The following is a 25472-nucleotide window of genomic DNA, read 5'->3' on the forward strand; positions in this document are numbered from 1 at the left end:
AATTGAATTTCCTTAGAGTTATAATTGAAATTATTAAATTTCAAAAAAAAAATTTTCGATGGACAATTTTAGAAATAATTAAATTTTAGATGCTTTTAAATTCAAATTATTGAAAATTCAATTAATTTTGAATTCAAATTTTTGAGAATAATGAAATTTTATTTGATTTTAAATTTGGAAAATAATTGAATTTCACTTCATTTTGAATTGAAATTTTTAAAAAATAATTCAATTTTATTGTGATATTTTTTTTTAAATTATAAACAATTGTTAAATTTCATAAAAATTTTAATTGAAAAATAATTTTGATATAATTGAATTTGTGATGTATTTCATTAAAATTATAAAAAATAATTAATTTAGTGAAGAATCATTTTAGTTCAAAATTTGTCAAATAATTGAATTGATGAAGATCTGAAGAAGATCTACATTTTATACTAAAAAAAATGTATTTTATTTAAATTTTTTTTCAAATGTAAAAAAAAAATGTCGCATTTTATTAAAATAAGTCGATAAAAGTCGTATTTTTGAAAAAAAGTCGTATAATCCGAGGCCTGTAAACATATAATTTTCATTATTATCATTTAATATGTAATAATATTCTAATAAATTAAATTATTATTAATAATATTAATCTTTAATTTCTTTATAACAAACAATTAAATACTCAATTTGGCGCGCTTGCGCACATTTAATTTTGCTAGTTTCTAAATAAAATAATAATTTTCGATGGATATGATATTATTATATAAAAATCATTAATTAAAATTTTTGATTTTATAAAGAATTTTATTAATTTTTATTTTTCAAATCAACATTTGTCGGAATTTTTTTTATTAAAGAATTTTTAATTAACAGAATTTTTAGTATTATTTTATTTGTCCAAAATTCCAAATGGCCGAAAACAAAGGTTTCGGCGCGATTTTTAAAATCCACCAATCACGATTTTTTTTTTTTTTTGACAACTTTTAATTGGTGAATTTTAATCGCGCTGAAGTCGATTGTTTATTCGGTCATTTGAAATTTCGGATAAATAAAAATTCGGCGTTTTAAAAATTCTATTGTCTTAAAAATTCTGTTAATTAAAAATTTGTTTAAAAAGAAATTCTGTCAAATATTAATTGGAAAAATAATAATTCATCTAGAAAATTATTAAAATTCTTTAAAATCAAAATTTCAACTATTGATTTTTATGAAATAATCATGCGCCCCTAATTTTCGATTATTATCATAAAAAATCTATTTTTCCAAAATAGGCCTCAAATTATTTTCAATTGTGAAGATTAGATTAAAATTAAAAACAATTAAAAATACCGAAGAGAAGAAACAATAAATCTGATTGAAAGCTATAAATCATAGTTTAATTTAACGATTACATATATGATTTCATAAGTTTTGCCATTTTCTAGGACATATGCATTGAAGCATTAATATTTTTTTTTTTTTTTTTGCAATTTTCTTTGAACAAAAGACTTTGCAAATTACACATTAAACCTACTCAGAAAGCAAATTTATTTTCTCTCGACGATTTTTTATTTGCAATTTTGAAAAAAATATTTTTATTCTTTTTTTTTGCAGAGACGGAAGATTGAGATTGGGCGATGAAATTGTTGAGGTCGAAGGTAAGGAACTCCGAACGCTCGAGAGTCTTGAGCAAGTTCAAGAGTATTTGAAATCCTTTAATGGAAATAAAGTGCGACTAATAACTGCCTATGAGGAAACAGTGCCTCAGGTTTATAATAATAATTCAATTTTATCAGATGATTATGAATATTTGAAAAATGTGAAAAATCTCAAAAATATGACATTGGTTGATAATCATAAAAATGAAAAAAGGGTTGATTCATCGAATAGTAGTAGTAATAATAATAATAATAATTCAACTACTACATCCACCTGCGATGATGAAAATAATCATACCAAAAAGAGACCGGACTTCCTGCCAGTCACGTGTATTACCACTACTACCAGGAAGGATGTAGACGCCTCCTTAGAATCCTCGACGGAAATACATCAATACTTGACGAGGCATATTGCCAGGTTTGAGAAAGGATATGGTAAGCCAAGTCTAGGATTCAGTGTTGTTGGTGGCAGAGACAGCCCACGTGGGGAAATGGGCATTTTTGTTAGACGAATTTTCCCTGGAGGCCAAGCTGACGTTTCCAAATCTCTCTTCCAAGGTACACTCTTTTTCAAAATAAGAGTTATTGAATTTCAATTTTCCTTTTTTATTTCGATAATTTTAAATTCAAAAAAAATTTCAAAATTTAAATCATAAACATCTTTTTTTTTTAAAGAAGGTAAAAAAAAATTTAATAGCATTTTCAAACATAAAAACCAATCGTTTCGGGACAAGATATATAATACAGTTGATGTTTCTTTGATGGCACGTATGTACTATTCGCATATATATATATATATATGTATATACATATGCACAACGAGAATACCATTCGAACACACTTCGAATCTTTAATCCAACACCTTATGTCGTGCATTTCTAAACAGATATGATACGAGTTTCTGTTGATGCTCTTTGGCTTTTCGTTTTCTTTTTGCGCGAATCGTTTTTTTTTTTTTCTTATCTCATTCCTTATTCCTCTGTTCTTTATTTTTGAATCACGAAATTGTTATGCATACCACAGGTAAAAATTTTCTTCTTTTCTTCTTTGGATTCGTTTGATTTTGTGATTTTAAATAAAAATAAATTTAAAAGAAAAAAATATTAACAAAGTTAACTTTACAAAAAAGAAAAAATTTTTATGAGATCAGGTATTTTTTGGATACATTGGCTTCATTTCGGTCACGTATTTTCCACTAATTTGTATTAAATTCCAATTTTTCAACTTGAAACGATTGTCATGTTGGTGTTGAATTTCAACTGATCCGCGTTTTTTTTTTTTTACACACACACTGTGGTTTCCCTGTTGTATGCTTGAGTAACGGTCCCGCGGTTGGTATGGTTGCATAAATACAGGCTCCTTTCACCAAATAAAATATTTTATTATTTTTGTTTTATTTATGCCGATTAATATTATTTTTTCTCGGTTTTGTTTTTTTAAATTTTATTTTTTTATTTACATTATTTAGTTTCTCTTATTAAAAATTAATATCATTTATAATAATAATAATAATAATAATAATAATAATAATAATATTAATATATTTAATTGAACTAAATAAATTTTTCATAATTTAAAAAATGATAAAACATTTTATTAGATTTTTCAATTTATCTGAGACCGCAATATTTGTCATTTATAAGAGTTGAATTCGATAAATTATAATCTTAATTAAATTATACATGTTTTTAGTTATCTTTCAATAACCCGTTTTTACAGTATAAAATATTATTTTTTATAATAAAAAGAGATCAAAAAGCAATTTAATGATTCACTGCTTCCTTCCATTAAATTTAGTAAATGATTTCAAAACTCTTTGAATTTTATTTATCTACTTTCGTTGGTATGCATATTAAATAAATTTGCTATCGCATTTTATGAGACAATTTTTAAATTAAAATCATTTATACAAGGAATCTGGATGTTTATGAAAATGTCACTCGAATTATAACTTAGGGGAACATTTCTCATATAGATATAAAATATATATATTAGAAGATATTTATGTAAAGAATTCCAACTAATTTATCAATATTATAAACTCATGGATTCTGTATATAGAATTGATTTTATATGCAAGAATCATGATCGATTGATTCACTTGGATTTTAAGACACATGGTTAATGACTATAAACGTTCTTTTAACCATATAGCTTCATTGACGTAATATATAAAAGATTTCTCTTTTTCGAGTTTTAATATCATACACCTCAAAAATTTAAATTTTACATCATTACGTTATATTATGTCATCGAAGCAATATGTCAGAATTAGAGAGATTAATCTTTCAATATATGAAAATTATTTTTTTCATTATAAGAATTTCAAGGGCACAATAATTTTGAATATACGTGTCTAATGTGATAGGAATTTATGGTTTTTGAATCAATTTCTTCTTCTATTTTTTATTTGATAATTTTTTTGTTAATTCAAAGAAGAAATTTTTTCTAATTTCTAATTAATAAGTTTATTAATCTGATTTTACAAGGTTGGAAATTGTTACATTTACTTTGTAAAATATAAAAAATTATTGTAATAGAAAAAAAAGGTGCGTGTAAAAGAGAAGAAATGGTGAAAAGAATAAATGAATATTTTACTGATTTAGAAAAAAAAATAATCGCGCATAACTAATAAATACTAAAAAGTTGGAAAGGCGTTACTGAATCGAGAATCACGAACGAGAATGCCTATTGCCTTTTAAGTAGAAGAAAATAATGTTTGTGGGTTAAATAGCCTTCGATATAGTCTTTTGAGTCTTTTAACAACGGGTCAAAGAAGTGAAATTCATGTTGCATGAAAGTACACAAACTGTCAATATCGATTGTATATCTAATTTATTAAGACAAGAATAATTTTAAAGAATATTTTTTTTAATGCCACCAAAAAACAAATAAAATACAAAATAAATTAAAATTATAAATTAAAAAATTAAATTAAAAAAACAAAAAAAATACAAAATAAATTAAAATTAAATTAAAAAATTAAATTAAAAAAACAAATAAGATACAAAATAAATTAAAATTAAATTACAAATTTTACTTTTTATTTAATTATAAAATTAGTTTTTAATTTATAAGTATTTAATATTGATTTTTGTTTTTTTTTATTATTTCAGGGGATGAAATTTTGAGTCTTAATGGAAAAATATTACGAGGATGCACACATCAAGAAGTTATAGAATTATTTAAAGCAGTTCGAGAAGGACCAGTCGAATTAGATGTTGCAAGAAGACATAGGTAAAAAATTGTTTATTAATTAATTTCTCCATTTGGAATTATTTTTTAATTCAATTTTTTTTTTAATTTCAGGTACCAGAAACCGGCTCTAAAATCCGCTCCCTATTAAATTTCCAGAAATCATTATTATTATTATTCACCACCAAAAGTGCTCTTTTGTTAAAACTAGAGTTTTATCAAATTTCATCACAAATGTTATGGAAAAAAAAAAAAAAAAAAAAAAAAAACTTTTAGAATCTAGTCTCTCGTGAAAAGATCAATTTATTAGATCTCGACATTCGTTATGTTTAATTTATTTTCCATGTAATTCACAATGAATTGTCTATAGATGCAATAAGTGACATTGTTTATCGATTACTATTATTATTATTATTATTATTAATTATTAGATATATATGTATCATTAAGAATTTTATACGAAGAATTTTATTGTTCAGAAAAAATTTATTAGTGAAAAAACCTTATTTTAGATTTAAAAACAAAAAAAAATGATCAGTTTTATCAAATTCTCGTTTCAAGGAAATGATAATAAAAACTGGGATTTACGAAAACATTAAATAATTTCTTTTATTTTCACAAAAGTATGTTACAAAATTTACAAAAAAAAAAATAAAATATATTTACATTATTGTTATATCTTCGTACAACATAAAATGAAATAAGGTTCGTCACTTTTGTTAATTTTTTTTTTTATTATACTCCGTTGGATTGATTTAATCAGGTATCAACGAGTAAAAGATCTGCACAGGATTTTGCTTTCGAACCTCTAAAACAGAGAAAAAAAAAATTAATTAAATTGTACATAATAAGCAAATATATTTCGTGAAAGCAAAAAAAAAATGTAAAATTTATAAATTAATTCTTATGTTTGTATATTTAAAGAAAGTATAAAAAAAATAATAAAACTTACAAATTTGTTTCCTATGTAAAATTTTTATTTATAAAATATTATTCAGAAAATTTAAATTATTTTTGTTATTATTATTATTATTATTATTATTATTATAGTTGTTATGTTACTATTATTGAATTATATGAAATATTGAAATTTAAATGTAAAGAAAAGGAGAAATTTGAACTAACTGCAAATCACGTTGCTTGGATCTTCTGCACAAGTGAAGAGCCACTGGACCGCTTTTATTATTGCGAAAAAGCTGAACAGCTTCACGATGAGTCAAGTCATGACAAACCTGGCCATTGACCGCCAAAATTTCATCCCCAGCTTTCAATCGGCCATCCTCGGCTGCCTGACCTCCAGGTAGAACCGATTTTATGAAGATGCCTATAAAAAAGAAGGTTGGAATATCTTTAAAAAAAAAAATCAAGAACAAATCTCGATGACAAAGAAGTTTATTTTTTTCTTTCTCTATATATATATTCAACTCTCGACGAACAACGGTGTCAAATAAATTGTGGTTTTGCTTGTTCTACATCTATAAACGTATTACTTGGAACCACAAGAATATTCCGGGTTACAATATATAATATACTGTTTAAACTGGTTTCATTCTTGTATCAAACATTCCTTTCACTTCTATAAATTACTGTAATTATCATCATCATCATCATAGTAAATAATTTTATTGTTTTTTAAAAGAAATTTCTTTTTAGAAATTAAAAATTAATTATTTTTAAAGAATCGTGTTTTAGTTTCTTTTTTTCAATTTTGAATATGTGTTTTTTCTATGTTTTTGATGTGAATAAAATCGAAGATAGAGTGAAAATTTTTTTCTTAGATAAAAATAACACAGGCCAACACTGATTTTGGTGCGGCAAATGTCAGACCTGTTATTTTGATATGTTTTTTCATGCTGAACATAAATCCGTAAATGAAAAGTTCCTATCAGCTCTAGTTTTTGAGAAAAACGGGTTTTGAAATGTTCAAAAATCGAATTTTGGCTAACTTTGAGTACCTCTAGCATTGAAATAAAAGGTCGTAGAACCTTCCACTTGGGCTTAAATTGAGGCTTAATGTTTCAACTATTATCCCCAAAAATGACCTATGTTGCACCATAATCTTAAAGTCATTTGTTATCATTTTTGATTCGCACAAAGAAAATTAAAAGGCATTAAAATAAGCTGCAACACTTCTTATTTTAATCCAATTTTGCTTATTTTAATACCAAAATAGATTAAAATAAGCAAAATTGGATAAAAATAAGAAGCGTTGCAGCTTATTTTAATGCCTTTTAATTTTCCGTGCAAATATTAATTTTGTAAAAATTTGAGCGCGTACCTCTAGCAACGAAAAAAGGATCATAGAACCTTTTATTTGAACTTAAAATAAAGTTTGAATTTTAGACTACAAGCCCTCAAAATTATATTATTCACTAATATAACCTCAAAATTGTTGGTAACTAGTATTTACCTACAGAACTTATTTGGTAATATTTTTAATAACTCTAGTCAATAAAATCAAAGGTGAGTGAACCTTCTTGTTGAGCTTCAATTCAATTTATCCCTTGATTGTAGGTTCATAAAAATTACATTGCTGCACCTTAACCTCAAGGACTAGATGTACGCGCTCAAACTTTTACAAAATTAATATTTGGGAATCAAAAATGGATAACAAATGACTTTGAGGTTATGGTGCATAAGATAGGTCATTTTTGGTGATAATAGTTAAAACATTAAGCTTCAAATTAAGCCCAAGTGGAAGGTTCCACGATTTTTTGTTTTAGTCTTAGAGATACTAAAAGTTAGCCAAAAACGCGATTTTTAAACCCGTTTTTCTCAAAAACTAGAGCTGATAGGAAATTTTTGTTTACGGATTCGTGTTCGGCATGAAAAAACCTATGAGAAATAGGTCTGAAATTTGTTGGCCTGTGTAATTAATGAATGCGATTTAAGGCCAGGTCCAAGTGAGGCAGCGCCCTTTACATTGATACTAAAATTTTGGAAAATTTTCAACAGCCTTTTCTTGAAAACAAGAAGGTAAAATGCTTTTTCCTTTATGGATAATTAATTATTGGCAAGATATACACTTTTTTTGAGTTAAAATAATGAAAAAAATTTCATGTCAATAAATTAAATATGAGCACCTTTTCTCACAAAAAAGCTGTAACAGTACTTTCTCAGAAATTACAATCAAAAATGCAATTTCCATTTGGAAAATTAATAAACGCTAAAAAATACACCACCTAAGATTTACCAATCACGAAAATAACAAAAAAAAATGTTTTTTAACATAACATATTTTACTCATTATGACAGCCGTTTGACAGATTATATATGTCACCAGACGTTTCGCGGTTTTGCCGAAAGGAGGAGATTGGCGCTGTTGCTAACCATCTGAAATACATAATCCACCAAAGTATCAGTATCAATATGTTAAATATTTAATAAAATTTTTTTTGTTATTTTCGTGATTGGTAAATCTTAGGTGGTGTATTTTTTAGCGTTTATTAATTTTCCAAATGGAAATTGCATTTTTGATTGTGATTTCGGAGAAAGTAGTGTTACAGTTTTTGTGAGAAAAAGTGCTCATATTTAATTTATCGACATGAAATTTTTTTTCATTATTTTAACTCAAAAAAAGTTTTAGCTGGTGTATATCTTGCCAATAATCAATTATCCATAAAGGAAAAAGCATTTTACCTTCTTGTTTTCAAGAAAAGGCTGTTGAAAATTTTCCAAATTTTAGTATCAATGTAGATGGCGCTGCCTCATTTGGACCTGGCCTTAAAAAAAAAAGAGATTTGTAAAAATTAGACCTACCGATGCTTCCTTTGGGACTGTCTCGTCCACCAACGATTGTAAATCCAAGGGATTTTTTCCCCTGTCCCTTTTCAAAAACAACAGTCAAAAATTTAGACAATGTACTTCTTGGTCTTCTTGGTAGAGTGCAAAAATTTGAAATACTCTGAGCACCACTGTCCAATGTTGTTGTTGTTGTTGTTGTAGTGGTACATGATTTCTCTGAAGATATCGACCTGTTGGACTCGTTCTTCCTGTCTCGATTATGTCGCGAGTTGTGTTTCCTAAAATGACACTTGGGTGAAGAATTTTCCACAATTACACCATGACCATTTTCAATGCTCACATTCTCATAATCAACGCTGCTCTCCTTTAATTTTTTTGGTTGTTGTTGTTGTTGTTCTAGATTTTGATATCGTGATATAATAATATCAACAATTCCAGGTGCATTACCGCTACCTAAAATTTTTCTTGCCTCTGACATTGTTAAACCTCTCAGTCTTTTGCCATTGACAATTAAAATTTCATCGCCAATTTTTAATGTTCCTTCCTTATCGGCTAGACCATTTGGAACAACGTGTGCAACTAAATAACCAGGATTTGAATCCGATGTTTTGGCAATAAAAATTCCCAAACACTGATCAGATGTTTCTCTTGGTAATTTAACAACAATTGTTTCTGTATTACAGGTACTACTTCGAATAACTGGTAATTCTTTTTTGAAATTTATTTTCTTTTCTTGTAAAATTTTGTCTTTATTTTCCTTTGAAATTATATTTAAGGGATCTTTTTCAATTCCTAGACATACATTGTGAGCGAATGGTTTTATTTTTTTACCATCAGTCTTGACAATTATAGGATTGGCTTCTAATATGGAAGCATGTTGGCACAATCGAAGATTCTTTTCTAGGTCAGTGATGGGTGCTGATGGTCTTCTAGGTGGGAGTCGTGGTGGTGGTGGTGGCGATGATGATGATGAGGATTCATTGAGCAAACTTGTTAATAATTCTGAAGCACCACTACTGCATCTATCGTCTAATAGTGAACTGGTTGCTGAATCATTATCGAGAATACCAGAATCATTGTCGTCTTGATCTTGATCATCGTAAAGTGGATTTGTACGTAATTCCTCTAATCCTGGTAGTGTACCATAGGAAAAACTTCTCAATCGTCTTCTATCACGATCTTTTGTATCTTTTTTATAAATTTTTGCAATTAATTTACTTGTTGAACTTTTTAAATAACGATCTTGCATTGCACGAAATTTTGCAGCTAAACAACTCGATGGTGTTAAACTATCAAATTGTGCACCTTCTCTAATTGAATTTTCATTATTATTATTTATTTTCTCCTCTTCATTATCATTATCATTATTATTATTATTGGATTTATGCCAAGATTTGGGACTTTCGAGAAAATTTTCCGTTTGTGGTTTTTCTTCCTTATAGGGCGTTGATGTTCTAAAATTAAATAGTACAAATCTCTCGTCGGCATGATGTCGTGTTGTTAAACGACTGTGGGATTTTGATCGTTTCTTCCTTTTTGCCTGTGTTTTCTCCTCTTCGGTAAGTTCTTTTAAATCTTTTTCACAGACAGATCTTCGAATATCATTTCTCATTAATCCTCGACGATTTAATTCTAATTGAAATTCTTTTTTATCACTTTCATTATCATCATCATCAGAATCTTGATCGCGAAGAAAACTCAAACGTGTTGTTTTAACTTTATCAAGAAGTGGATTTCGTTTTTCACAAATTCTTCTTCTTTCTTCTTGTATTTTTTTCTTATCCTTTTTCGTTGATGTACGTTCAGTTGTTACTTGTGACGTTTGTATATTATAACAATTTCTCTCTGATTCGGAACTTGATGATTTTCGACGTGTCCATCGTACTGGTGATAGGTCTGCAAAATTTGAAAAAAAAAAATTATTTAATAATAAATTAAAAAGATTTCCGCTATATGTGTTGTCTTTGGATGAAAGAAATAGATGATGATAAAATCAAAGCAGGAAGAGAACGAGGAAAAGGAAATGGCTGAATTGTTAACAAGAATAACACTGAGAAGAATTGTAGAATAATGAAGTAGTAGACAATAATTGGAGAATAATATAAGGAAAAAAATAATTGAGAAAAGAATTAATTTTTATATTTTGCATATTACACTTTAAAAATTCCCCTAAAGTTCTCGATGTCCTTGGATTATATCTGCGACGAAATTTGAATAACCGGTGAAATTTCATCTTCATCTGTTTCGAAAGAAAAAAAAATTGCAAACTCTAGAAAATAATTTTTATAAAAATTTTTATTTAAAAATAAAACTGTAAATTCTTACTGGATTACACATAACATAAAACTGATACACTGAATTTTATCAAAATTTTCCCTATATTTCTTGTAAATTCAAATTAATTTGGAATTTTTGACTGGTAGGGAGAAAAAAAAAGTTGTTGACGGTAAGAAAGACGTCTTGGAACTGAAGAGACTTGGTTTGAAGCGTGACGTATTATACGTTCTGTCTCACAGGATGTGCGTACTGAAGGACTTCCTCCCCCTTTAAAGTGTACAATATACACACATGAATGATATATATATATATATATATGTGTGTACAGTAATAACAATTATACTCAGTATAAATGCATTTGAGTCTCTTTGGATGGGAAATTGCCTTGGGCTCTTATGTGGATTTTGATTCCCATGGGTTTATATACCTTTAGGATTAAAGAGTTTGCAATAAGAGTTTTTGAGATAAAAAGTGTCCATGGTATTCGATATCGTTATAAACCGGACTCAATCGAGAAAATTTTTCCATGTGTCTGTATATAGATATACATTACATATACGTATATGTAATTTATAAGTTACATAGATTCTATAGAGTGATGTATGAAGCACGTGAGGTGATTGTCAAACAGGCACTTTGAACATATTTTCAGTAGCTATACTGTCATTCAAAAGAACTGGTATCAGTTGCTTTCGATTAATAACAAAATTCTGAATCAAGAAAAAAAAAAAAGGTGAAAGTTTCGTAATACTGATCTATTATTTTCAGAAGCAGTGGAAAATTTTTATATAAAGACAATTTTCCTAGAATAACACAGAAAATTAAAAGGCATTAAAATAAGCTGCAACACTTATTATTTTAATCCATTTTGGAAATTAAAAATTAAAATAAGCTGCAACGCTTATTATCTTAATCCAATTTTGCTTATTTTAATCCATTTTGGAAATTAAAATTTAAAAAAATTAAAATAAGCTGCAACGCTTATTATTTTAATCCATTTTGAAAATTAAAAATTAAAACAAGCTGCAACGCTTATTATTTTAATCCAATTTTTCTTATTTTAATCCATTTTGGAAATTAAAATAACCTGCAACGCTAATTTTAATTTTTAATTTCCAAAATGGATTTAAAATAAGAAAAATTGGATTAAAATAATAAGCGTTGCAGCTTATTTTAATTTTTAATTTCCAAAGTGGATTAAAGTAATAAGCGTTGCAGCTTATTTTAATTTCCAAAATGGATTAAAATAAGAAAAATTGGATTAAAATAATAAGCGTTGCAGCTTATTTTAATTTTCAAAATGGATTAAAATAAGCAAAATTGGATTAAAACAATAAGCGTTGCAGCTTATTTTAATTTTTAATTTCCAAAATGGATTAAAATAAGCAAAATTGGATTAAAATAAAAAGCGTTGCAGCTTATTTTAATGCCTTTTTATTTTTTTTTGAAATTAAAAATCCTTTTAATAAAAGAGGAAATTATTAATTAAAAACATATCAGACAAATTATTAAAGAAAAAACAAAATTGTTGTAAAGTGATACTTTTATTTAAAGTTTAAGAAAACAAATAATTAATTCTCATAAGCTATTTGTAACCAGAATAAAACTGAACAAAAGAAAAATGTCAAAGAAAGTAAAAATTTATTTTCTTTTTGTTGTATATATATGTATGCGACTTTCTTTCCATATTGTTGGGAAAAATTGAGTGAAATTTGATAATACAGTTATGTTTATAGAGAACATATTTTTCAAGCAATCAAATGCAATTTTGTATATAAAATAGAGGCAATTTTCTGAATAATACGCACTTCTTTTTTTTTTTTTTTCCTATAATAAAACGCGATTTAGTATCAAATTATACGAAAATATATTTTTAACTATGATTTCATAATCAAGTTTCTTGAAAACTGGTTTACAGTCAAAAAAGAAAAGAAATTTGTTTCTGAAAAAGAAAAAATTTCTTCAATTACAGAATTAATAGTACGTCATAGCTACAAATACAATTCTCGAGTGTAGAAAAAATGTAACGAAAGTTTTATGCAAATAAACAAGTTCAAAGAACTTGACTAACTCTATTGTGAGTTTTATACCAGTCGTGGGTGTTATTCCCCGTCTTAAATGAACCGTTATTATTACTCAAATGTGAATTTAATGAGTAAAATGCGAATGATTAAAAGTATTTAGAATAGTTTTTTTTTTATTTTTTAATAAACCCTCTGGATTTAATTTTTCAAATTATAAGAAAGGAATTTATTTTTTTTTATATACTAAAGAATAAGAAAAGATTGCGAGGAAAAAGTATCAATGAAGAAGACTAAAATAGATTTTAAAAAAAAAGTCAAGGAAGAAAATAAAAGTGATTAAAAAGTCATCTTATACAGGAAGTTAAGAAACGAAGAAGTAAAAATAGTAATAGGTGTAAAAGAAGACGAGAGGGACAAGAATAATAACATAAAAGAAAGAGAGAGAGAGAGAGAGAGAGAGAGAGAGAGAGAGAGAGAGAGAGAGAGAGAGAGAGAGAGAGAGAGAGAGAGAGAGAGAGAGAGAAGAAAAAGTAATTAACGTGAGAAAATAGAAGATACAAAAACGGATGTGATGTATAAAATATAGATATAGAAAGTAAATAAATACACCGAAAAAAATAAAATCTCCAAATGAGAAGAAAATTCCGCTCATAAATTACTTTTACATTTTATTTTCAATATACGAATATTCATCTACAAAGAGGAGGATTTTTCTTCTTTATTTGAGAATATTTTTATTAAATGATAACTTTTAATATTTTCTCTTTGATTGAATTTATTCATTTGCATTTAAGATTTTTTTTCTATAATTGAAATTATTCCTCTCAAAATGAAACAAATTTATGCTGTAAAAAAGATTTTTATAGTTTCATTTTGTTTTGTTGCGCGCATCTTCAAACTGTTTGAAAAGTGACAGTTCAAAATAAAATGGACAACGAGCTGAAAAATCTGTTATCTGAAATTGGACTTTCTACATTAATTATTTAATTAACAAATTTTTCACTGAAAATTAAGGTTTTAATGTATAAAAAATTATTTCGATTCATATTAAAAACTGTGATAAATTTATTATAATTTATCAACAATGCGATCTGTTTAACCCCTATTTTTTCTAGGGTTAGAATTTAATAATATTCAAATCAGAATTGATTATTTCATCAATTTGACCTCTACACTATTTTAAAAATATATTTACTTTGATTTAAATAATCCATTAACTTTTTTTCACTTGAATACTGAGCACTTTATTTTAAAATGAACAAAAACTAAAAACATTTTTATCAACCTGAAAATCTTTGGTACTTTATTGTATAAAAACTCAGCTCGTGTTTTCGCCGTCTATATTTTTTCTCCAAAAATGGTTCCTATCATTATAAATTACTTAATCCGAGTAATAACGAGTAAATTAAATCATAAATTTCTTTTAACCCTGTAAAGAAGGTTGACATTTCTGAATTTGACGTAAGTTTGAAACAAGATGAATAAATCTTTATTTGAAATTATTCCTCTCAAAATATAAAAGAGGAAAATCCTCTCAATTAGATATGAAAACTTTAGTGCCCATATATAAAAGGAAAAGTTGCTGCAAAAGAAGAGGAATCCTCTAAGTTTGAGAACTTTTTTTTTTCGGTGTAAAAAGAAAATTTTAATTCAAAAGAATGAAGAAGAATAAAAAGACAAAAAAGAAGAAAAAAAAAAATTTGGAAAAATAATAATCCTAATCTTTAATAAAAATTTTAAAAGAAGAATAAAGAAATAGAAAAAAAAATTATAAAGAGATGAAAAAAAATGGTAAAAGTGAATGAACGTATTAAAAAAAAAAAGTAATTGTTTATCTCACCTCTGAATCGAGTCGTTGAATGAAAATGAGATGCACGATCCAGGTCTTCTTCAGCTTGAAGTGGACTTAAACTGAGAAGTCTTGGTGCTTCGATGTGGGCCTTAAACCAACGCATTCTATAAAAAAAAATAAACAAAATTAAATAATTTTATTTCAATTTATTCATAAATAAATAAATAAATAAGTAAAGTTATTTACTTCCGAATAAATATATAAATAATGCTCCATTATTTTAAAAAACTTATTTTAAATTTAGTTATATAATAAATTTCATGAAATAATAATTAATAAGTTCTCTATTCTTGGCATGAGAATAAAAAGTGAAATATGAGCATAGTCATTTGATAATAGTTTCAAATTCCCTATAATAAGTATTAAATATTATATTACGTAAAAAATAATTTAAATAATTTTGAACATAATAATAATTTAGATAATGTTTCTATAATTTGATATTTAATAATAATCATTTTCGTAAATATACAATTTAAAAATCATTAATTTCAAGGGATTAAAAGTTCTTTAACACTTTTGTGCATCATCTCCATTTTTATAAAACGTTGCATGATTATAAATTGTATGTAACATTAGATGTATCATTATATATATATATATATATATATATATATATATATAGCAATCATATAATTTTCTAAATAAAAAAATAATAATAATAAATGTCTATCATGAGACACAATTAGATAGTTTCCGTTGGAGATCGGTGAACCGAGATTCTCATTTCTTTCTATAACTTTTGCCCTAATTTCAAACAAAAAAAAAAAAATAAATAAAAACTTCTTAAAGAAACAAAAATCTCTTCAAGCGTTTCGAAACTAAAAGCTTTGACCATCGTACAAAATTTTAAATTACAAGACAAAAAAAAATGGGGTATAATTAAAGGTTCACGGCGGAAGTAAATTAGACCATTGAAACCTTCTTCAATGATTTTTAGGGAAATTTTTCCACTTTAAATATCACACTACAAATATCAAAAATTTTCCCAGGAAAATATTTTTAATAATAAGTTTTAAATTATTCCCTTAAAATTATTATTATTATTATTATTTAATATTGAATTGATATTTTCATTATATTTTTTTTATTTAATTAAAATTATTATTAAAAGAAGAAGAAATATTTCTTACTAAAAATTGATTTTGAAAAAAAAAAATAAAGAAATAAAATTTGTTATTAATAATATATGAATGTTAATAAAATTAATGTTGGTTCTGTTTTGTAAACAAAGAGGGGAACTATTTAATTAAAGGTAAATATAAAATAAAATCAGTCAGGTCTAAAAGAGGGTTTTTCCAAGTAATACAAAATATAATAAAACAATATCACTCTGTAAACGCTCCTTTTAGCAGGTCATAAACCGGTGAGAATTAAAATTCACAAAGGAAATTCAGTTTCAATTCGTCAGTCGTTGTGTTAATAAGTTAATTCACGTCAAGATTTTTTTGTTAAATATAACAAAAGTGTTATATTTCCTAAAAACCGCAAACGATTTTATTTTTATTTCTATTTTTTTCAAAACGTATTTTTTTTTATTTCGGGAGTGCTTGGATTTATCTTAAATCGCGATATTCTTAATTTTTTTAATATTATTAATTTTTTTCCACGTGGTCACGGGAGTGTTTGAAATTTTCTTAAAACCCTCGTTCGTTTCGGAACAAGTTTAATTTTCGTTTTAATTTTTTTTTTTGTATTTTCGGGAGTGTTGAAAATTTTTTAAAGTGTTTTTTTTTTATCAATTTGAAGGAATCATAATTCACGGTAAGTATTTTTGTTTAATTAATTAAATACGATTCTATTAAGAATTATATAGTTCCAAAATTATAAAAAAAAATTCATATTAAAATAATTCCAAAAAAAAAAAATATAATTGCAATGTTATTTTTTTCTAATTTTAAAATATTTTTTTTTGTTTCAGACTGAAGGATGCTGCGCCATTGCTCCATCGAGGAAATCCGCGAACGGTAAGTCAAATACAATTTTCCTTTTTTTAATTTTTTCTCGATTATTTCTTTTTGGTTTTTTTTTGAGATTTACTGTTATTGTACAGTATTTCGATTAAATATTTTTTTTAAAGGACACTCGAGCAAAATATTTTGGTACTTAAAAATTTTGCGCGGGGCACGCATTTCAAATATGCTGCAGGGCAAATTTCGCGGGTATTCCTGGAAAGTTAACCAACGATCGGTTTTGCATTATTTTTTCTGTTGCTTCTCTTCTTTTTGAGGAATTTATTATTTTAATGTAATTTTTTTATTTTATATTTTTTTATATTGAAATATTAAATTTTTTTAGTTTTAGCCAAAAATTTTATTTACTCTAGGGACAAGAAAATCCTAAATAAAAGGGAATAAAAATATTTGTTTTTTTTTTTTTTTTTTTTGTAACGGTGTTAAATCGCCACACAGTGGTTATTAACCCGATTTTGTATGGCACTTGAACGCATACAACGGTCAAACGTCGTGAAGTGAGAAAATTACGACTTGAACCTCAAGTCGATTTTGTGTTTAACGAGCCATTTGTATCCACCCTGAAAAGCCTATTGAGATATGTGCTTTGGAATTTTTTTTTTTTTTTTTTTTTTAAGACTTGTCCGAAATTCAAATTAATTATTGTACACATTCCTTTAAAATTAATCGCTCATTGACTTCAAGAGTCATAATCATTTATTTTGATTTCATTGTATAATAAAGTGTATTGCTACACGTTTTTTTTTTTTCAAAATTAATAGCCTTTTGAATGACGCATTAAAAATATTTCTCTACCGTTTAGTAAAAATAGTTCCAAGCCCCGAAAAAAAAAATATCTTATAAAATTTCTTTATTAAAGTATTTTCAAATTGTGAAAAAGAAGCAAAATTTTCAAGAGAAAAAATTTTAATAAATTAAATTTTTTTTACCAGTTACTATTTTTTCTGTTTGAAAATTTTACGATTGGAAATTTTAATTTGTTTTTTTTTAAATTAAAATATATTAATTTCCATGGAAAGTGCGATGAGTTGTCGATATATATGAAAGAAAGGAGGAACATAATTTAATTAAAAAAAAACTTAAGTCGCGAATGAATAATGAATTATGCATAATAAGCCGATCAAAGTGTAAAGTTATGCAAAAGGTATGTGTATATAGGTATATTAATCGATTTACTGTCGATATACATATATATATATATATATATATAGTGTGTATAGGGAAAAAGAGAGAAGAAGACTTTCTCTGGCAATGCAAATATGTATGCCACATCCATATTCTTTGCTCTTTCACTTTTCATTGATATATACCAAAGAACCCGCGCGAACCATTCGATTCCCACTAATCAAGGATAAATTGAGAGAGATCCTGTGTATATAAAAAGTTCATGGTCGTCGTTTCAATTCCTTTATGAGAAACATTTCACATTCTTTTTTTAATTCGTTTATTTCATCAAAATTTATAAAAATTAAAAAAATATATATGGGGCATTCTATAGAAAATTTTCATTGAAAATTATTTTTTTTCGAAATCTATATGAAAAATAAGGAAATACGTATTTTTTTATTTTTTTATTTGATGAAAATGAAGGAAGTTATGATTTTTTGAAATTTTACGTCAACGAAGAAATTGGAACATCTTTTAATCTATTGTACTAAGAAATTAATAATTATGCTATATATGAAATTTGTTCGTTTTTTCTCAAATTTTTCAAATATGTGCTCAAAAATAACGTACCTATAAGAGAAGTAACAAAAAAGTTGAAATTAAACTCAAAAAGTGAGTTTTCTCAAAAGAGACACTTTCGATTTTTAATTTTTTTTTTTTTGCATTACAATCTCTGATGATTGAAAAATTTTTTCCCCTATCTGCGAAAGTGGTACTTTTAGTTTTTAAATTACTATTTACAATTTTTAAGCTTGACGCAACGATTTTTAGTATGTTTTTATGAAAATTAAAAAAAAAACAAATGAATGTTAATGGAAAAAGGTTATATATTTGTAGAAAAAATGCTTAAATTCTTTGAGCCGTACTAAAAAAATTATAAATAGTAATTTAAAAACTAAAAATACCACTTTTGCAGAAAGGGGAAAAAATTCTCCAATCATCAAAGATTGTAATGCAAAAAAAAAAATTAAAAGTCGAAAGTGTCTCTTTTGAGAAAACTCACTTTTTGAGTTTAATTTCAACTTTTTTGTTACTTCTCTTATAGGTACGTTATTTTTGAGCACATATTTGAAAAATTTGAGAAAAAACGAACAAATTTCATATATAGCATAATTTTTAATTTCTTAGTACAATAGATTAAAAAATATTCCAAAAACACACACGTAAAATTTCAAAAAACCATAACTTCCTTCATTTTCATCAAATAAAAAAATACGTATTTCCTTATTTTTCATATAGATTTCGAAAAAAAATGTTTTGGACATAAAAAAATTTTTAATGAAAATTTCCCATAGAATGCCCCATATGTATATACAATTGTTATTTAAAAAAAAATGTAAACTATTTTTTATTTATTAAAATTTAAAGAAAAAAAAAGATTTCTTAAGAAAAAACCGCATAATTATTATAATTAAATGTGTCACGTAAAAATCGTGTGCTTTTTTTTCACATTATATAGATATGCGCAATGACGCAAAAAGAGTTCCTTTGTATAAATATTATTTGCAATCGATGTGTGATAGCGTAGAAAACAAAATTGTATGTTATTATTATTATTATTATTTACCGTGCGGCAATAACTTTAATATATGTTAATATGCGCTAATTTTTCGCAGATTTCGTCTGAACAATATTGTGTAATTTTTTTACATGTTCAAAGAGGGGAAAAATGTTATAAAAATTTCGTTTAAGAATTTCAACATTATGTTTAAATAAAAAAAAAAAAAAAAAGTGGCACTGTCATATTATGAAATTCTACTACTGAAATATCAGAAGTTCTTTTCTGACACTGACAAAGTCAACATGACACTTATTTCGAAATAAGAAAATTGCATGCTACTGTTTGCATATATATACTATATAATTTGAGACCCTTTAAGTTCCATTGTTTAGATTCAATAAAATTAGAGCAGGCATCGTTAAAAATAATTACCATTTAATCAGAGTAATAAATTTATCAGAATTAATTTAAACGAAAGTTTGCGAAAAAAAAATTTAATTTTTAATTGACACGTGCGGAGAAAAAACTATTTTTTTATATATTGTTTTGAAAATGATTAAAAATAATCTTGGCTAATGAATAAGAAAAAGAAGTATTGACATAAAATTATACTGATTCAACTATAGACTTTTGTAGCAAAGTCACGAATTTCTTTTTTGTTTATAAAATATATTAACAAAAGGAGTATTTTCTTGGAATTTTTATTAAAATAAAATCTTAACGTCAGGAATTATTAATTTTATAGATTTTTTTTCTTTACTAATTATCAATAGATTTTTAACAATTATTTCCTTGTTTGCATAAGAGCTAATAAAATTTTCGCGTCACGCTTCGATTGAATGAAAAAATGCGGTTACGAATGCGGACCCCATATCACACATTTACGACATGTGTAATTAATTCGGAATCCGGTTTCATTTCCTCTCGAAAACCAAACTTAACAAAAATTTAGAACCTTTTATTATTTTTGCAAAATTTAAAAATTTCTAATGAAAAATAATAAATTTATTTTCAATAAAAATTTGTTAATCTCGAATTGCTCTTTCCGGTGTTTTAAACGTTCTATTTCCGATTGAAAAGTATACGGTTTTACCTTGAAGGTATCAATCGAGAATTGTATATATATATCGTGAAACTGTCGATCACTTTCCCTCATGGCTTTAAGTACAGCCTTTTAAAATACAGGATAATTTGATCTATAGATCCAAGGAATCGTACCAGGAACGAAGGACTTTTTTTTTAAAACTAAGTGCGTTTATTTCACAGTGGACACATGTAACTTATTTTTTTTATTTCTATTTTAAATTACTCCTTTTATGTTCATTGAATTGCTTGAGAGAAACGAAACAACCGGATATTCCCGATCGCTTCAGATTGCATGTTTTTTTTCTTTTTTTTTTTTTTTTTTTAAATTAAAGGTTGTGTGCATCTTACAAAAATCGATAACTAATAACATTTTACAAATGAATCACAACAATCACAACAATAGTAAAAAAAAAGCAAAATTTGAGAAACAATTTTAATAACAAAAGAAAATAGTTTTTTTTTTATTAAAAATTATTTTACTATTAAATAATAAATAGTAATTATTAATTATTACACTTGTAATTAATAGTAATAATTAATTATTATAATTTATATTTTCAATATGAATATAGAAATAAAAATGGAAACAGAAAGATTTTTGTTTATAATTTATATATAAATATATATTTTTTCGAATTTTTCTTTTAGTATAATTATTAGGCTATGAAATGTTTAGCTTCTCAATCATATCGATACGAGTCGAGAGATATCGAGGATAAAGGCGCACCTTTCTTCGTTTCTTCTGTAACTTTTTCACTTCCCTATATATATCGAGATAAAAGATCCAGTAAATTCCCATTTCCTGGTTCTCCCTATAAATGGAATTTCTCTGCACTCTTCTCTTCTATTCAATTACCGACATTTTTCTAGTTCCACGAAAGAGGTTTTATATATATTTTTCATTTAAAAAAAAAAAGAAAAAAATTTATTTTCAAAACCTATTTGAAAAAAAATTTATTTTACTCAAATATAATCGGTTATTTTACTATATATCAAATAAATATTTATTTGCTTTAATTAATTATTATACTATTTTTTGCAAATACAGAAACAATTGGTTCAAATACTCATTTGGATTCAATTATTTGGTTCTGCAAAATTATATGGTTCATAAGTAAATATTTATTTGATTCGATTATTTGGTACTGCAAAATTATTTGGTTCAAGTAAATACTTATTTAATTCGATTATTTGGTACTGCAAAATTATTTGGTTCAAGTAAATATTTATTTGAATTCAATTATTTGGTTCAAGTAAATATTTATTTGAATTCAATTATTTGGTTCAAGTAAATATTTATTTGAATTCAATTATTTGGTTCTGCAAAATTATTGGGTTCAAGTAAATACTTATTTCGATTCAATTATTTGGTTCTGTAAAATTATTTGATTCAAGTAAATATTTATTTGATTCGATTATTTAGTACTGCAAAATTATTTAGTTCAAGTAAATACTTATTTGATTCGATTATTTGGTTCTGCAAAATTATTTGGTCTTGTAAAATTATTTGGTTCAAGTAAATATTTATTTGAATTCAATTATTTGGTTCAAGTAAATATTTATTTGAATTCAATTAGTTGGTTCTGCAAAATTATTGGGTTTAAGTAAATACTTATTTCGATTCAATTATTTGGTTCTGTAAAATTATTTGATTCAAGTAAATATTTATTTGATTCGATTATTTAGTACTGCAAAATTATTTAGTTCAAGTAAATACTTATTTGATTCGATTATTTGGTTCTGCAAAATTATTTGGTCTTGTAAAATTATTTGGTTCAAGTAAATATTTATTTGAATTCAATTATTTGGTTCAAGTAAATATTTATTTGAATTCAATTATTTGGTTCTGCAAAATTATTTGGTTCAAGTAAATATTTATTTGATTCGATTATTTGGTACTGCAAAATTATTTGGTACAAGTAAAGACATTTGAATTCAATTATTTGGTTCTGCAAAATTATTCGGTTCAAGTAAATATTTATTTGATTCGATTATTTGGTTCAAGTAAATATTTATTTGATTCGATTATTTGGTTCAAGTAAATACTTATTTGAATTCAATTATTTGGTTCTGCAAAATTATTTGGTTCAAGTAAATAGTTATTTGATTCGATTATTTGGTCTTGTAAAATTATTTGGTTCAAGTAAATATTTAATTCAATTATTTGGTTCTGCAAAATTATTTGGTTCAAGTAAATATTTATTTGATTCGATTATTTGGTACTGCAAAATTATTTGGTTCAAATAAATATTTATTTACGGATTCGAGTAATTAAGTAAGGAAGTATTTCTTCCGATTCGATTATTTGGTTCAAGTAAATATTTATTTGAATTAAATTATTTGTTTCTGCAAAATTATTTGGTTCAAGTAAATATTTATTTGATTCCAGTAAATATTTATTTGATTCCAGTAAATATTTATTTGATTCAAGTAAATATTTATTTCATTCCAGTAAATGTTTATTTGATTCAATTTTTTTTTTTTTTGACAAAAGAAAAAAGCAAAAATTGAAATATATTTTTTACAATAATAACAGTAAGTTGAAATGTGTCACTTTTGTCTAATTAACCTCATGCTGAGGTCAACACATTGCGCGCCGGCTTTCAATCTCCCGTTTCAAAGCAGCAGCAGAGAAGACTACTGCTATACCCGGACACGGATCTCTCGAGAATCTTGTGTATATGTATATATATATATGCCTTTTATAATAATATCTACAAACGAGTTAGAGTTGTGGTTATATTACTAAAAGGGGGTTGGTTTACGAGCCGTCTTGTAACGCCTGGCGTATGTCACCTTTTATCCAACTCTTCCGGGATGTTTCTTCTCTATCTCTATCAGCAGCAGGTGAGAAAAAGATATCCGGAATATCTTTCTTCTTATCGTTTTGCTCACGTATAGTTGCACGCAAACGCCAAATGCCTTACATTGTTCCGAACCTTCCATTTATTATCACTTTTTATTTTCCTTTTTGCTTCCTCGTGGAGGAAACTTTGTAGTCCTTTCGTTTATAAAAATTTTCAAAGTGTCGGAAACAAATTTTTCTCTATATAGAAACATGTTATATGAGATCCTGATCAATTGTCCGGATTTATGTATGTGTGGATCCCTTTTTTGTTTAGGAGATAACTTTAACAGGTTTTAATGGATTTAGATAAAATTTCGATTTTTTTTTGTTGAAAAGTACGTTTAAAAACACAAAATTTGAAAAAAAAAGACTTTTAAAATTGATGCATTTTTATAAGGAAGTTATGAGCATTCAAATATTAAAAGTCATGAAAATTCTCCAATTTTCAAAATTCCATAACTCAAAAACGGCTTGCTAAAAAAATTTGAAAAAATTCATGGAAGCTAGTCTCAATTAGTAATAAAAGAAAAAAAAATCTCAAAAAAAATCGGAGATGCAATTGCAGATGGACTTACACTTTGGCGTGGAATACATCACACTGAAAAAAGGGTTTGGTATTGACAACCAAACTATTTAAGCAACCAAAATTTTTTTGTTGATTCAACAAAATTTTAATTATGTCTCAATCAAAATTTGTTTGACACAACCAAAATTAGAAAAAAAGGATTTTTGTTGTTCTAACTAAAGTTTGATTGGAACAACCAAAATTTGATTGATTCAACAAAAAAAATTTGGTTGCTTAAATATACTAACCAAACGTTTGGTTGTCAATACTAAACCCTTTTTTCAGTGGCATAGATATCGTGAAAGCCTTTTAGAAAAGGAATTTTTCCTTTAACTATTTTTTTTCTATGAATGTGGGTTTCAATCGACAGTATGTAATTACAATCGTTTATTATTAATGTCAGTGGCATATGAACCTCTCTTTGTTTCAGAAAAAAATCTCTCGAACAAAAAAGAAAATTTTATTTTCTTATCCGATTTATTTTCTAATTAATGAATTATTGAATTATTTTCCAATTATTGGATTTTTTTAACATACCGCTAAAGTTTTTTTTCGGTATATTCTAATTTATACTCAATTAGCATAAATGTTGAAAAAAAAACTTTCGTCATCAATAAAAGGATATGAGAATAAGGAATTCCAGAAGCTATATATATACATTGAGTGTGATGATAACAAGTAAAAACTTTTTTTTTGAAATCAGAAAATCTTTTAGCTACTGGTAGACGAGTTTGTGAATTACATTATAGTCAGAAGAGGTCGATAATGGATGAGTTGCATATCCAATGACTTGTTTCAGGGAGCCAGGTATATATCGAAAAGAGCAACGAGAAATCAGGTTCAGAGCTCCTCTATTATACAGGAAATTTTAATCGATACCTGTCACGTAACTTATTATAGAAATTTATAGCTACTGATTTAATCGAGCAAAAATTGAGGTAAAAAAAAGTCATCAAAAACTAAATACAATAAAACTAAATTTTAGTAAAGAAATTTTTTTTTAAATTATTAATTAAAAATAGTTTCAAACAGTTTCATTAAATTAATTGGAGAAGGGTTTAATTAAAACTTTTGCCATTCAATTTTCAGAAAAATTTTTTTTTCCCTGAGAATTAAATATTGGAAATTTTTTCAAAATTGTATAGTAAGAGATAATTCGAATATAATATATATATAGGTCATTTGACATATTTGAACTCAACACGAACTGATTGAAATAAGATCTTAACGGATTTAGCCCCACAGGAATGATCGGAATTTCCAATCTCCATTCGTCTAGAAATATTTCTTGAAATATTCCCTCTCGCAATCGATTTATTCACTTCAATATCTTTCTTCAGTCTATTATATTCGCTAGGGATTCCCCTAAGAATTCCATTAGAAAATAAAATTATTTTTCAAAGCGAAAAAAATTTTCATTCTTTTTTTTTTAATTTTTATTTTTTGAAACAAAATTAGAAATTTATTATTAAAAATGAAAAAAATTTTCAAGAGAAAAACAAAAGATTTATACTCATACAAAATAACAAGCTTTTTTTTTTTTTTTTAAAGAGAATTGATGATGAGGCCAAAAAGTTAACTGACCGCGCAGTATAAAAGCGACGGCGCGGTATTTTAT

The 25472-nt window shown here is 25.7% G+C and overlaps 2 protein-coding genes across 4 annotated transcripts in view; one reads left to right on the forward strand and one right to left on the reverse strand.

Annotated features, from left to right (window-relative positions):
- The window catches only part of LOC127277621 (rab-3-interacting molecule unc-10-like), a 50095-nt gene extending 44861 nt beyond the window's left edge, over positions 1-5234 (forward strand). For both annotated transcript variants that reach the window (XM_051298911.1, XM_051298919.1), the window contains 3 exons: positions 1579-2180; positions 4739-4859; positions 4932-5234. In XM_051298911.1, the coding sequence (XP_051154868.1) occupies positions 1579-2180; positions 4739-4859; positions 4932-4968 (760 nt within the window). In that variant the 3' untranslated portion in view covers positions 4969-5234. The remainder of the gene's footprint in view (positions 1-1578; positions 2181-4738; positions 4860-4931) is intronic.
- A 166-nt stretch (positions 5235-5400) lies between these two features.
- The window catches only part of LOC127277646 (uncharacterized), a 33492-nt gene continuing 13420 nt past the window's right edge, over positions 5401-25472 (reverse strand). Inside the window, exons 1-5 of one of the 2 annotated variants that reach the window (XM_051298959.1) lie at positions 10887-11031; positions 10716-10800; positions 8577-10457; positions 5943-6141; positions 5401-5625 (exon numbers count right to left, since the gene is read on the reverse strand). In XM_051298959.1, coding sequence (XP_051154916.1) covers positions 5577-5625; positions 5943-6141; positions 8577-10457; positions 10716-10800; positions 10887-10898 — 2226 coding nt within the window. In that variant the 5' untranslated portion in view covers positions 10899-11031 and the 3' untranslated portion in view covers positions 5401-5576. Of the gene's footprint in view, positions 5626-5942; positions 6142-8576; positions 10458-10715; positions 10801-10886; positions 11032-14702; positions 14819-25472 lie in introns of those variants that run through there. The other variant, XM_051298950.1, reaches the window with a different exon arrangement.

Source organism: Leptopilina boulardi, unplaced genomic scaffold (assembly GCF_019393585.1).
Source record: "Leptopilina boulardi isolate dan_hultmark-lab unplaced genomic scaffold, ZJU_Lbou_2.1 LbouV2_110, whole genome shotgun sequence".
NCBI lineage: Eukaryota > Metazoa > Arthropoda > Insecta > Hymenoptera > Figitidae > Leptopilina > Leptopilina boulardi.